The sequence below is a fragment of the Aedes aegypti genome, chromosome 2 (assembly GCF_002204515.2).
Source record: "Aedes aegypti strain LVP_AGWG chromosome 2, AaegL5.0 Primary Assembly, whole genome shotgun sequence".
In the NCBI taxonomy this organism is placed as follows: Eukaryota; Metazoa; Arthropoda; class Insecta; order Diptera; family Culicidae; genus Aedes; species Aedes aegypti.
This window is the reverse complement of record NC_035108.1, coordinates 407,243,737-407,257,564: the sequence shown is the minus strand read 5'-3', so window position 1 is coordinate 407,257,564 and position 13,828 is coordinate 407,243,737. Positions and strand designations below refer to the sequence as shown.

Below are 13,828 nucleotides of genomic sequence, written 5' to 3'. Positions count from 1 at the left end.
GATCGTCCCTCGTTTCCAACTAAATCATTCACTAACCGCTTCTCGCTAAAATGTAACCAATTTTCCATTGCCATCAACACCCACCTTGGCGGTGCCTTCCACGAGCAAACGAACGGAGCATCGTAATTGTTTGTTGATTTTCCAAGAGTGAAGTAATTCATGCGGCTTTGATTTAAACCGTACGCTGAAACGACTCTCGCTGGCGCCTCCGCCTACACAACAAATCGACCCATTGCAAACAAACGACATCACGTCGGAACACCGAAAATGACTTAATCAGATTCAGTCGATGATGGTACGTTTTCCATAACTCTCCGGAGGAACAAACAAAACTCCAATCTGTTTGACGAGAAATTGTTAAATGGTTTGTCGCTTTGGGGTGCGTCCCCAGAGCGAAACCAAAAAAAGAGTCATCAAATCCTCATCGATTCGGGGAGCCAATATTGACTGTGAAGAGTCAACTCTACCAATGCTCGTGGCCGGGCGATCCAGTGGCAACATCGTTTAGCAAATGCAAATGATGTTAGGCTATCATCGGTTGCGTATTTTGAAATCAATTAGCGCCACCCGCGAGACCCGAACAGGGACCCTGAAGAACCTGCGCAATCGGCCGTATTTATTTATGCAAATTTTGGAGATTTCTCCCACAGGCCGGTCGTACCCGATTGGGGCATGTGCGTAGCAAGAGGAGACAGGGTCATGTCAGTTGTCCCTCCACTGATCATTGCAAAAAAAAAAACAAAAAACAAAAACTGCCACGGAAATACGTCTTGTGTTTAATTTTTTTTTCTTTATTAGTATCATTCCAAATATTACATTAATTTCTTATATCTAGGTGTTCTGTGTTATTAGACGACACCATCATCCTTATTTGGCAAAACAAACTTAAGATTTTATTAACTTTTTGTTAACAACATATTACACAGCGCAACAAAAATGACATTTTTGCGTGTCTCAAGGATCAAATTACGTGTCTCTAGTAGATTTGGGATTGCTGAATCTAATGCCGTTCTCAGAAATGTTCCAGCACGTCAGGATTTTTAGCTACAGGTCGCCAAAGTTGGATAAAACACTGTGTTAATTGATGTTTACATGAAATTTAAAGTATGATTTATCAAAATTGTTCGTGATATAATTCATCAAGCATGCAAAATGTGCCTTTAACTTTCATTTCAGATATACTTTGATTGAAATTGCACGGTTAAATTTTGATTAAATCGATTTATTCAACATACTAACAATCTCCATACAAAACTCTTCATTTCTCTTATATGGCAATATACAATACTTTTCTAAACCATCAAAAAATAACTTTTGAGCATCAAAAATATTATTAACTTTGTTGATAAGTATTGTTATTCACATGAAGTATGAGTTCTGAAGCAAATTAAGCAAATAAATTGCCATACAAGCTGGCAAACTTGCATGCAAGTTGGCTGAAATAGTCAAATTTAGTATTTTCAATATCCAATATCTCGAAACCTAGTCGTGCTATGATGTTTCTGAAAACGGCAATGGATTCAGCAACCTTTAATTAAGTAAATAGTGGTATTTTGGTACTTGAGACAAAACCGTGTTCCGCAGTGTTACATTTCATTTGCCGTAGCAGTTCAGATTTTTTACAGGTGAGTTGATTTCACCTGCTTATAAGAGAAAAAAAAACACGTTTTCGATTTACTTAACTTAAATATGTAACGCAGTAATCGTGACAATAGAATATTGTAACGATTTTTGCCTGAAATTATTATTTTTTTTTACATTTGTTCCAATGTTTCAAATTGGATATTCTATGTAACTCATTGGTACTATACCAGGGAGGAAGCTTAATGAGATGTATGGATGTGGGTTATGAAAGGAATCTTCGTGATCTGTGGGGTTTTGAATTCGAAACTTGTAATCAACTAGGTTATTGGATCACTAAGTGGCTCGGTAGCCTAGCTGGTAAAGCGCTTGTCTAGCATACAAGAGTCCTGGGTTCGAATTCCAGCCGAGCACGTGGATTTTTGTTTCATAATTTCACCCACTATTTATTAATCTTTACCACGTGTTATGAGTTAACTAATTTAATAACAATACGGGTTGGATTACCGAAAAGCAAAATATGTGTTAATACTCATATTTTTTTTTTCAATTACGTAAAAAAATGTAGACGATAAGAAAGTCATAACTGTAGGGCATTATGAATCATTCTATAGATATGACCGAATGATAATAATATTGAATCTATAATGTGAAAAAATGCATTAATAAAAAACAAGTCTATTACAATTCTACAAAAAAGCCCTAACGTAATGGCACCAAGTTAAATAATTCATTTAGGGATCATTCAATATTACGTAACGCAATATGGGGAGAAAAGAGGTCTTCCGCAGTGTTAAGTTTCATACAATTTTGTTAAATTTTACACATAATATCTGTTACGCGGAGATAGAGAGTCTAATATTGACAAATTTTTCCATATGTAATATTTGAATCATCCCTCAGCAGATCCGTTCATTAAAACTTGAGTTTGGAAATATCTTAGCACAAACTGCAAAAGCTCAACTGTTTTATTATTTGTATTTTCACACCATGTTTTCATCTACTTTTTAATGTTAATGTTAATGTTAATGTTAATGTTAATGTTAATGTTAATGTTAATGTTAATGTTAATGTTAATGTTAATGTTAATGTTAATGTTAATGGTTAATGTTAATGTTAATGTTTAATGTTAATGTTAATGTTAATGTTAATGTTAATGTTAATGTTAATGTTAATGTTAATGTTAATGTTAATGTTAATGTTAATGTTAATGTTAATGTTAATGTTAATGTTAATGTTAATGTTAATGTTAATGTTAATGTTAATGTTAATGTTAATGTTAATGTTAATGTTAATGTTAATGTTAATGTTAATGTTAATGTTAATGTTAATGTTAATGTTAATGTTAATGTTAATGTTAATGTTAATGTTAATGTTAATGTTAATGTTAATGTTAATGTTAATGTTAATGTTAATGTTAATGTTAATGTTAATGTTAATGTTAATGTTAATGTTAATGTTAATGTTAATGTTAATGTTAATGTTAATGTTAATGTTAATGTTAATGTTAATGTAATGTTAATGTTAATGTTAATGTTAATGTTAATGTTAATGTTAATGTTAATGTTAATGTTAATGTTAATGTTAATGTTAATGTTAATGTTAATGTTAATGTTAATGTTAATGTTAATGTTAATGTTAATGTTAATGTTAATGTTAATGTTAATGTTAATGTTAATGTTAATGTTAATGTTAATGTTAATGTTAATGTTAATGTTAATGTTAATGTTAATGTTAATGTTAATGTTAATGTAATGTTAATGTTAATGTTAATGTTAATGTTAATGTTAATGTTAATGTTAATGTTAATGTTAATGTTGATGTTAATATTAATGTTAATGTTAATGTTAATGTTAATGTTAATATTAAGAGCCAGTTCGCGAGAACCGCAACCCCTTCTTGTATCGAAGTTCTCCGATCATGCTGAAATTTTCAGGGATTGTTCTTCTGTATAAAAAAAGATGTTTTGCAAAATTTTAGATTTTTATATTAGGGGGAAGTGGGACAAAATGACCCCCAATGATTTCATGTCATCAAACATGCAAAATCACAAAAACTGATAGAACTATAGTAAAAGTGCTCGGATTATGTTGAAATTTGGCATGATTACTCTACGTTATATAAACTTTTAGATTGGTATGCTATTTGGATTTTAAAAGTACTTCAAATCGAAAAAAATGAGTTTTTCATAAAAATTTTAATCGATTTTTTTCTTACCAACCGAACTAGGTTAAAAATTTAAATATGACGTTTTGTAGGGCAACTCATGGGCTTTCATTTGAGGTGTAATCCAAATATGCCGTTTCAAAAATTTTCGAAAAATTTTTTTTTCTGGGTAGTGTTTGAACTTGAGCCATTTTGCGAGTACCGCAACCCCCTTGCCTAGAGAGGTTCTTCGTTCGAGCTGAAATTTACAGGAGTTGTTTTCTTATTTAAAAGAAGTTATTTCGCAAAATTTCAATTTTTCATATTAGGGTGAACACACGCCTCTCACGCCGAGGACCTGGGATAGAATCCCATCCCCGAGATAGTCACTAAAAATTTCAGTGACGACTTCCTTCGGAAGGGAAGTAAAGCCGTTGGTCCCGAGATGAACAAGCCCAGGGCTAAAAATCTCGTTAATAAAGATAGAAAAAAATATTAGGGGGAAGTGATACAAATTAACCACTAATGATTTAATATGAAAGCAAATATACAAAATGAATTAAACTGCTATAGCTATAGTAAAAATGCACGAATTTGTATGAAATCTGGCATGTTTACTGAAATCTGGCATGTTACATGAACTTCAAAATGAACATGATATTTGGATTGAAAAAAAATGTTTCACATCGAAGAAAACCTGTTTTTTTAATCATTTTTTTTATCAAATCGACTTATATTTTGTCAACCGAACTAGATCACAAAACTAAATATGTAAAGTATTGTAGGGTAACTCAAGGGCTCATTGGCGGTGTACCGTGCTGAATTAAAATCCGGACGGTACCAATATCCGGACATTCTGATAAAATTTACCAAAAAAATGCTAAATTGAAGGTTAATATGTTTATTTTAATTCTTTACTTGTTATAAACATGATTACTTATTTGACGCGGATTTATAATTCAGTAAACATTGATAAATAATTAATAAAAATGAAAAAGTTACTCCAGACATGATGTATTTTCCGTGGTGAACTTGTATTAGTGATAGTGCCAACGAATACACTCACAACATTTATACAACTATATTGAATGAAAAATATGCTTTCTATATAGTGATTGTAACCTAATAATATACAAAGTTATAGTTTAAAAGTTTAGTGACACCACTTTGCAAAAATATGATGTAAATACAGTTTAAAACAGTAAATGGAGCTAAATCTATAGTTTTTCAATATAAAGACAATTTACACCGTCTTCAGCACATAAGCTGCACAGACTGAACGATCACTTACATTAGGCAACGGACAACACGAAACACCCAGTGGCCCAGCGATGAATTTTCCGTTTGACGAAAAGTTTTCACCGAGTGGAGCGGGAACCGAACCCACATCCCGTGGCACAATACGCCTTGACGACTGACGCCGCTAACCGCAAGACCACGAAGCCCACCATGTTTTCATTACTATTCAAAATGGAACACATTTGGCAGAACTACACTTTTCATAAGTTAAAATTGAATCAAAATAACCCAATTAGCCCGTATATATTAGTGTCGGAAAATACACAAAATCGTAAGAATTACTGTAACGTTTAAGGTTTTTTTTGTAAAAATACCTAATTTTCGTGAGAAAATGCAATTTCACTCTTTCGTGAAATTTGTAAACATCAAGGCCAGTAAAAGTCAAAATTCTGTTCAAGATATAAACTGTACAATGTCTCATAACAGCCATATGTGCAGTCAGTCTAAACTCTAAACTAAGCTCATTTACTAAATGATCTCTAGCAAACATACCATCATATAAGGTACACACATTTGTGGCCCTCCCAATCGAACCCATCAAAACATTACCCAAATTGATAAAATGTGGTAGTTGATTCCCAACCAAACAACGCTTACTGCTGACTGAAAACATTGGTGCAATGCCTTATTGTTATCCACATAATCATTTTTGCAAGGAAATGACATTTCTTTCAGATATGGTAACGGCAACACAGTATGATATAATCGGAGGCCTTCACACGCTGCTCATACCGTCAAAACAGTTTTTTTTTTTCGATGTGACACATTTTTTCAATCCAAATATCATGTTTATTTTGAAGTTCATGTAACGTAAAGTAAACATGCCAGATTTCATACAAATTCGTGCATTTTTACTATAGCTATAGCAGTTTAATTCATTTTGTATATTTGTTTTCATATAAAATCATTAGTGGTTATTTTGTACCACTTCCCCCTAATATAAAAATCTGATTTTTTGCGAAATAACTTCTTTCTTATAGGAAAACAACTCCTGTAAATTTCAGCTCGATCGAAGAACATCAATACAACCTCTCTAGGCAAGGGGGTTGCGGTACTCGCAAAATAGCTCAAGTTCAAACACCACCCCGAAAAATTTTTTTTTCGAAAATTTTTGAAACGGCATACTTGGATTATACCTCAAATGAAAGCCCATGAGTTGCCCTACAAAACGTCATATTTAAATTTTTGACCTAGTTCGGTTGGTAAAAAAAAAATCGATTTGAAAATCACTAAAATTTTGACGAAAAACTCATTTTTTCGATTTGAAGTACTTTTAAAATCCAAATACCATGCCAATCTAAAAGTTTACATAACGTAGAGTAATCATGCCAAATTTCAACACAATCCGTGCACTTTTACTATAGTAATATCAGTTTTTGTGATTTTGCATTTTTAGTGACATGAAATCATTGGGGGTCATTTTGTCCCATTTCCCCCTAATATAAAAATCTAAAATTTGCAAAATATCTTCTTTTATGTAAAAAAAAGAATCACTGCAAATTTCAGCCTGATCCGAGAACATCAATACAACTTCCCTTGGAAAGACGGTTGCGGTTCTCGCAAACTGGCTCTTTATGTTAATGTTAATGTTAATGTTAATGTTAATGTTAATGTTAATGTTAATGTTAATGTTAATGTTAATGTTAATGTTAATGTTAATGTTAATGTTAATGTTAATGTTAATGTTAATGTTAATGTTAATGTTAATGTTAATGTTAATGTTAATGTTAATGTTTAATGTTAATGTAATGTTAATGTTAATGTAATGTTAATGTTAATGTTAATGTTAATGTTAATGTTAATGTTAATGTTAATGTTAATGTTAATGTTAATGTTAATGTTAATGTTAATGTTAATGTTAATGTTAATGTTAATGTTAATGTTAATGTTAATGTTAATGTTAATGTTAATGTTAATGTTAATGTTAATGTTAATGTTAATGTTAATGTTAATGTTAATGTAATGTTAATGTTAATGTTAATGTTAATGTTAATGTTAATGTTATGTTAATGTTAATGTTAATGTTAATGTTAATGTTAATGTTAATGTTAATGTTAATGTTAATGTTAATGTTAATGTTAATGTTAATGTTAATGTTAATGTTAATGTTAATGTTAATGTTAATGTTAATGTTAATGTTAATGTTAATGTTAATGTTAATGTTAATGTTAATGTTAATGTTAATGTTAATGTTAATGTTAATGTTAATGTTAATGTTAATGTTAATGTTAATGTTATTTCGCAATTCTTGGCAGGACTGACACTTCTAATATACAAAAGGTGTGACTCATTCCCTTCATTTGTTAACAATAGCCTTTCAATTCAATGGGGCCCAGATAGCCGTAGCGGTAAACGCGCAGCTATTCAGCAAGACCAAGCTGAGGGTCGTGGGTTCGAATCCCACCGGTCGAGGATCTTTTCGGGTTGGAAATTTTCTCGACTCCCCAGGGCATAGAGTATCTTCGTACCTGCCACACGATATACGCATGCAAAAATGGTCATGGCATAGTAAGCTCTCAGTTAATAACTGTGGAAGTGCTCATAAGAACACTGAGAAGCAGGCTCTGTCCCAGTGGGGACGTAACGCCAGAAAGAAGAAGAAGCCTTTCATCAAGGTATTATTTTGAAAAGCATAAAACGAACAAAAGAAAAAATCTGTCTATTTACATGCGTTATGGCTACACATCGGTTCTTCATTGAACAAAATCAGCATAGAGTCTAAAAACAAGTTTTTTTTTTTAACTAGTGAAATAATATCGAAGGACAGAAAAATCTATCGCAATTGACCATTTATACATAATCAGTTTCATCATTAATATTTTCGAACAATTTTCATGTTCAATTTTTCCCACGCCGATGTATGCAGACACCGCCGCTGCCGAAAATTGTCAATGGCGCACATTGATTCCTCTCCATACAAATGATGGAAAAAAGTTTTGAAATAGATTTCTCATATTCTTAAAAAGTTTTTTTTGATCTGATCGACTAGATTGTTCATGTTTTAGAACTATTGATCACCATTGCATGATTAACCCGTTTCAAGGTGATTTTTTAATACATCGCAATTTTATGTTATTAGCATGTGATTTGGCTTCGTCTGGCTAAACGGCACTTGAGCCCAACTAGTGAATGGTTTGAAAATGGAATCCTTCAGTATCGTTATATAAGTATCTCATGAAATGATTTTTATACAAATATGCCTTTTGATTAGCACCCAAACAGAAGTATTCATTACACTCATTATTATATTATCGTACTCAGAATTGTCACATTTAATACGGTTAGTCAAAGGACAGAAAACCTATGAGTCTATGATTTACTGCAACTTGATTAAAAAACCTTCAATCTAAGACTAGTATCATATGTGTGCTAGTGTGTGCTCATATTTGTGAACAAAATTGAATTTCATTTGGTTTTTTCCATATATTTTACAAAGGAGCAGAACATACAATTACGTCGCACGGTGTGCTGGAACACACTTATTATCGAATCTGCATGAACCTCCGATCTTTTTCCACTAAAAGTTTGCCTTGGTAGACAAGATAAGCTTGCGGCATATTAAAAAATCTGTCATCGGCAAAAATTTGGAAAAAGTCGATTTTTGTATTTTTGTTCTTTCCTCATTACGGGGTTTATAGGAGAATAGTGATTTACACTAATTTCGATTAATTTCAACCGCTCAAAGGTTAATTTGCCACATCATGAACCCGAATGAATTATAAAACGTTCCAAACTTAGCAAAATTTCACATACATCTACACAATTTGACCAGCCCATGATAGTATGCCGTATTTTACCAGCTTCACATTTACTGACAACACATAAATATTATCAATGTTCTCGATTTCTCTAAATAATTGGAATCATTGGGATTCGTTATTCTTAAAGGTTAGGAATTTTCTTGAGATAATAGAAATATGATGCAAATATATAATTGCATACAGCCATTAGAACATTATGAAGGATTGCACTGTTATAATTTAATCTGTGATTTTGAATTTTATTCGCCTTGTTGTTAACAGATTTTATAAAAAAAAAACTGTTAGATAGAGGAAAATTGTTGGTGTATTTTCAAAAATATCACAGCAATAATGCCTCCTCATAAACAATTCATCCATCTAAAACTCAAAACTAAAATTTATATTTTTATGTTGTTTGCGCCAGTAATATTAAAACTTATATTTTGTTTCTAAACTTTCAGAGAAAGATATGGAAGGGTTTTTGCTGGATAAATTTAATCAGATTTCTTTGGTTTCCAACGTTGATTGTAGCTGAAATATGTTTTGCTTTGGGTTTTTTGAATATTCAAAACAAAAAAAATAAACCCAGTAGAAAATCGAATCCTTAAAAAAGACCCCAAACGGGTTGAAACATCAGGAAAGATTTTAAACCTTGTTTCCAATTGTTACCAAGACTGCTTAGCCAATTTTCCCCAAAGATTAAATTCGCAGTCTCCAGCAATGTTCTTCATCGTAAAAATATCATTTCAGGTCGGCGTTTGTATTTTTATAGATGTCAATGAATGACTTCTGGCGATTTTTAATTGCATAAGCAAGTCCTTCCATACAATCTTTCATTGGTATAAACATTGACGCGTCGGTCGTGTTCTTCAAAATGCTCTCAAAACTTCAATTTTCACTCAATGTTTATGAAACCTTGGAAAAAGACTATTCAATTAAAAATACAAAAATATTTGGGAAATTAATAGTGCAAGTCAGTTTTTCGGCTATTTTTCGCTTTCGCATCACTGTGTGGCGTGATGCCGATGACGCCACCGCCGACTAATTATTTCGGCGCACAGGTCTACCGAATAACATACAAATAGTCAGTCACTCCTGCGGTGAAGAACATAACCGCTAGCTTGGGCTTTCGCAGCGGACTCGAATTTCATGAGTTGATTATTTTAATATAAAAATTAGCCACATTAGAACATATCTTTCATATAACGTTTCACACAAAAGAGGGTGCAGAGGTTGTGCATAATGATCGTTTTCATGTGAAACTCATGAATTGACATTTAAAATCCTCAAAAACCGCCACGTCCTCCCCCTGAAGAAAATCCTAGCAACGCCCATGGAGGGGGAACAAAGTGGTGCCAGCACATAATTTAATTAAACGATATTTATTTTATCAGTACCCTTCAGCTGGAAATTTATATTGACTTTCAATTTTGGTCTTATCTCCTGCGCGGAGGTTTTCGGGGGCCTCCGGATTCACACGCCATATGTTTATTAACGTTTGGGACTGTTTTCTTCTCGTTGTTTGGCAGATACCCGCGAGACGGCGTTTGTACACGCGATCACAGCCGCCGGAATCACGTACGCCGTTACGAAGGCATGTACGATGGGCGATCTGGTGGAATGCTCCTGCCAGAATCACGTCAAGAAGAGCGTCCAGAACTTCCCCCAGGGTGCCGGGGTTGGAGACGTCACAGGACTTGGCGCCGGAGGAATCAATGGACCTGGACCTGGTCCTGGTGGTGGGAAAAAGGGCGGTCGTAAGGGTGATAAGAACGGAGCCGGCCCAGGACGGAAGGTGAACACTCGCAACACGATGCTGATTACTTCGTATCGGAATGTCAATAGCAATTTTAACTATAATAGTCTGCCGGTACCAGGTGCCAACAAGAAGGACGTTTTGAAAACGTTGCAAGGGCAGCAGAAGTCCACCGCTGCCAACGGAGGGAAGGAAGGCAGCTGGGAGTGGGGTGGATGCGATGACAATGTGATTTTTGGATTTAGGAAATCCAAGGATTTTCTAGACGCTCGACTGCGGAAGAAGAGTGACATTCGGACGCTAGTGAAGCTGCACAACAACAATGCCGGGCGATTGGTGAGTGTAATTTTGATATTGTTGTTTTTTAGCGTTAAGTTTCTGGAATTTACCCATATGCACGCATTTGAATCATTAGAAACTATGACAAAAAGCCGAAAGCCAAAATGTGTGAAGTTGAAAGACAAAAGGTTGAAGGAAAAATAAAATAATTTCAACGGTAGTAGACAGATCCCTAATTGCTTCCTCATTTTATGTCTTCGAGTTTTATTAACATATGCCATCTCAATTCTGTGATCATCTATTCCCACCAAAATTGAAATAAAAAAAACATATTTTAGTGTATAATTACAATAGATTTATTTATTAACATAATGAATTGTCCTTATATTGGTTGCAGTTTTTGAATGCCTTACATTTCAAATAATTTTCTTCCCTCAATGAAACAGGCGGTCAAGCAATTCATGCGGATGGAGTGCAAATGTCACGGTCTGTCCGGGTCCTGCACCATGCGTACCTGCTGGATGAAGATGCCTCCATTCTCGGAAGTGGGAACCCGTCTCAAGGAACACTTTGACGGAGCAACCAAGGTGATAGCCCGCAACGATGGCCACAGTTTTATGCCGGACGACTCATCGATCAAGCTTCCCACCAAACGGGATCTGGTGTACACGGAAGATTCGGACGATTTCTGTGAACCCAATCCGAAGACGGGTTCCCTGGGGACTCATGGACGGGAGTGTAACATTACTTCGAACGGTGTCGACGGTTGCAATTTGATGTGCTGCGAACGAGGCCAGTCCAGAAAACAGGTTGAGGTCAAGAAAAATTGCAAATGCAGCTTCAAATGGTGCTGCGAGGTGACCTGTAGTACCTGCATCGATATCAAGGAGGTCTACACCTGTAAATAGGCATCATAAACAAGTGATGGATACGGAATGGAAACTCTTCAGGCAAAAACCCGGCAAGACTGATCCAAGTGACAACAGTGAGGAAACGAGTATTGTTCTAGAAGTGATTTTGGCTGTAATGTTATGTTAAAGGTATGAAAGGTAGAATTTGAAATTGAACCCAGTTGAGCAAACCCAAGAAATTGTTGTTTTACGGCGCAGTATGACTTACCAGATCTTTGAATAAGCTTTAAACACTATGTTAGGATTGATTATTACTAAAACCGATTGACTAATAAGTAGAATAGGTTGGCAAATATTTATTGTTAAGTGTGGTTAAACCAATGCTTTGAATACAATTTCCTAAACTGCTGTTTTGCATTCGAAAGAAAATCCCAACTGGTTTGGAACTACTTATATGGAGCAACACAAACAACCATCAACGCCTAAGTAAGTAACATTTATAACATCGCGTGATAAGAGCAACGCTAGAGTGTAATCAAACCATTAATATCGCTTTTATGCGGTCCTGTCTTCACCCGTTTGCGCAAAATACCTCCCCGACGACGACGCACTATGGGGTGGATACTTACTTAGGTTGGCCAAAACCTCTAAAAATCTGGAGATGCTTACTAGAGGTTCGATGTCTTCGGCAAATTGTCTTGGGTGGATAACGTTCAACGCTCCGTCATCATCGAAAATTCAAAAGCAGTTTTTTCTGAAAAAAATCCTAAAAAAATCGATGAAAATGTGTTCACTGTGTTTTGGTTGGAGAATAGAATACAGTGAACACATTATCTTGTAAATTTGGTTGATTTTTAACGAAAAGCTGCTGCTGAAAATTCCGAAATTATGCAATAATTAAATTGGCATTACGTCCTCACTAGGACAAAGCCTGCTTCTCAGCTTAGTGCTGTAATGAGCACTTCCACTGTTACCAACTGAGATCTTTGCCAAACGTGCCATTTTCGCATTCGTATATCGTGTGGCTGGTACGATGATACTCTACGCCCAGGGAAGTCAAGGAAGTTTTCTTTACGAAGAGATCCTGGACCGACCGGGAATCGAACCCAGACACCTTCAACTTGGCTTTGCTTTGTAGCTGCGGACTCTAACCACTCGGCTAAGTAAGGTGTCGTCATTTGTTCAGGGTGCATCACAGAATGATTCCAGTTTATAAAACTAAAAAAAATAGTAGGAATTTTCTTTTTACATCTCTGTCATTCTGTGAAAAAATGTGAAATATTTTTCTTTCAACAGTTTTGTAAATGAATTTCCATTCTTCCGTGATTTTTATTGAACCAAGATCGTTCGTAATCGTTTTACCAGAGGAACTAGGTACAGTTGAATCTCTATGAGTCGATATTCAAGGGACCATCAAGTCCCGGGAGTAGTTTTACGCGATAGGATCAGCAAATAGCAAAACTAAGAAAAATGTGCCTTTGAATCATAGAGATACTCGATTGTCCAGTAGGGTGCGAACCAGAGCGTTAATTATTAAACATAAATTACGTCACGATTGGCGATTAAAAATTGTGATTGATTTGCTAAAACGATGTTCAAAAGATTTATGTATGAGATTTATCGTTAATCATGATACTAATTATTATCTAGTATATAACCCGTTTGTTGCATACTTCAAGTCATTTAGTGCACACTTTTGGGGTTTTAATCATTAACCAATAAATGATTCATAATAAAGCTTCGAGCTGTTTAGTGGAATACCTATAAGTAGATGTAAAATCGAATTTAGTGCTATATCATTTAATTCCACTTGAGTTTGTATCTTTTGCAGATACGCCTATTTCGACATCATTCGATTTAGCATCTACTTAAATGATTTATGTTTAATCAATGATTAATCATAACGATAATTATTAAGGCAAAGTAAGCCATCATTGAAATTTGTACGCACCGTTGATGATTGTTGCTAATACATCTCACGATTTCGAATCAAAGAAAATCAGTTGGTTTTGCACTGACACAGCTGAAAAAGTATCAGTATACTTAATGTATGTTGGCGCGAACAGTGATATTTTTTCAAGTCAAAATAAACTATCAATTGAATGAGTTTTATCACTTTGAAAGTGCATGCAGCAAAGTCATCATTGCTGCCAAAACGAATGACGGGCTACTTCGCC

General features: G+C 34.4%; 1 protein-coding gene across 1 annotated transcript in view; it reads left to right on the top strand.

Annotated features, from left to right (window-relative positions):
- LOC5564830 (protein Wnt-6) overlaps positions 1 to 12,055 on the top strand; it is an 80,485-nt gene extending 68,430 nt beyond the window's left edge. The window contains exons 4-5 of the mRNA XM_021847308.1: positions 10,295 to 10,857; positions 11,247 to 12,055. Coding sequence (XP_021703000.1) covers positions 10,295 to 10,857; positions 11,247 to 11,708 — 1,025 coding nt within the window. The 3' untranslated portion in view covers positions 11,709 to 12,055. The remainder of the gene's footprint in view (positions 1 to 10,294; positions 10,858 to 11,246) is intronic.
- Positions 12,056 to 13,828: the final 1,773 nt, after the last annotated feature.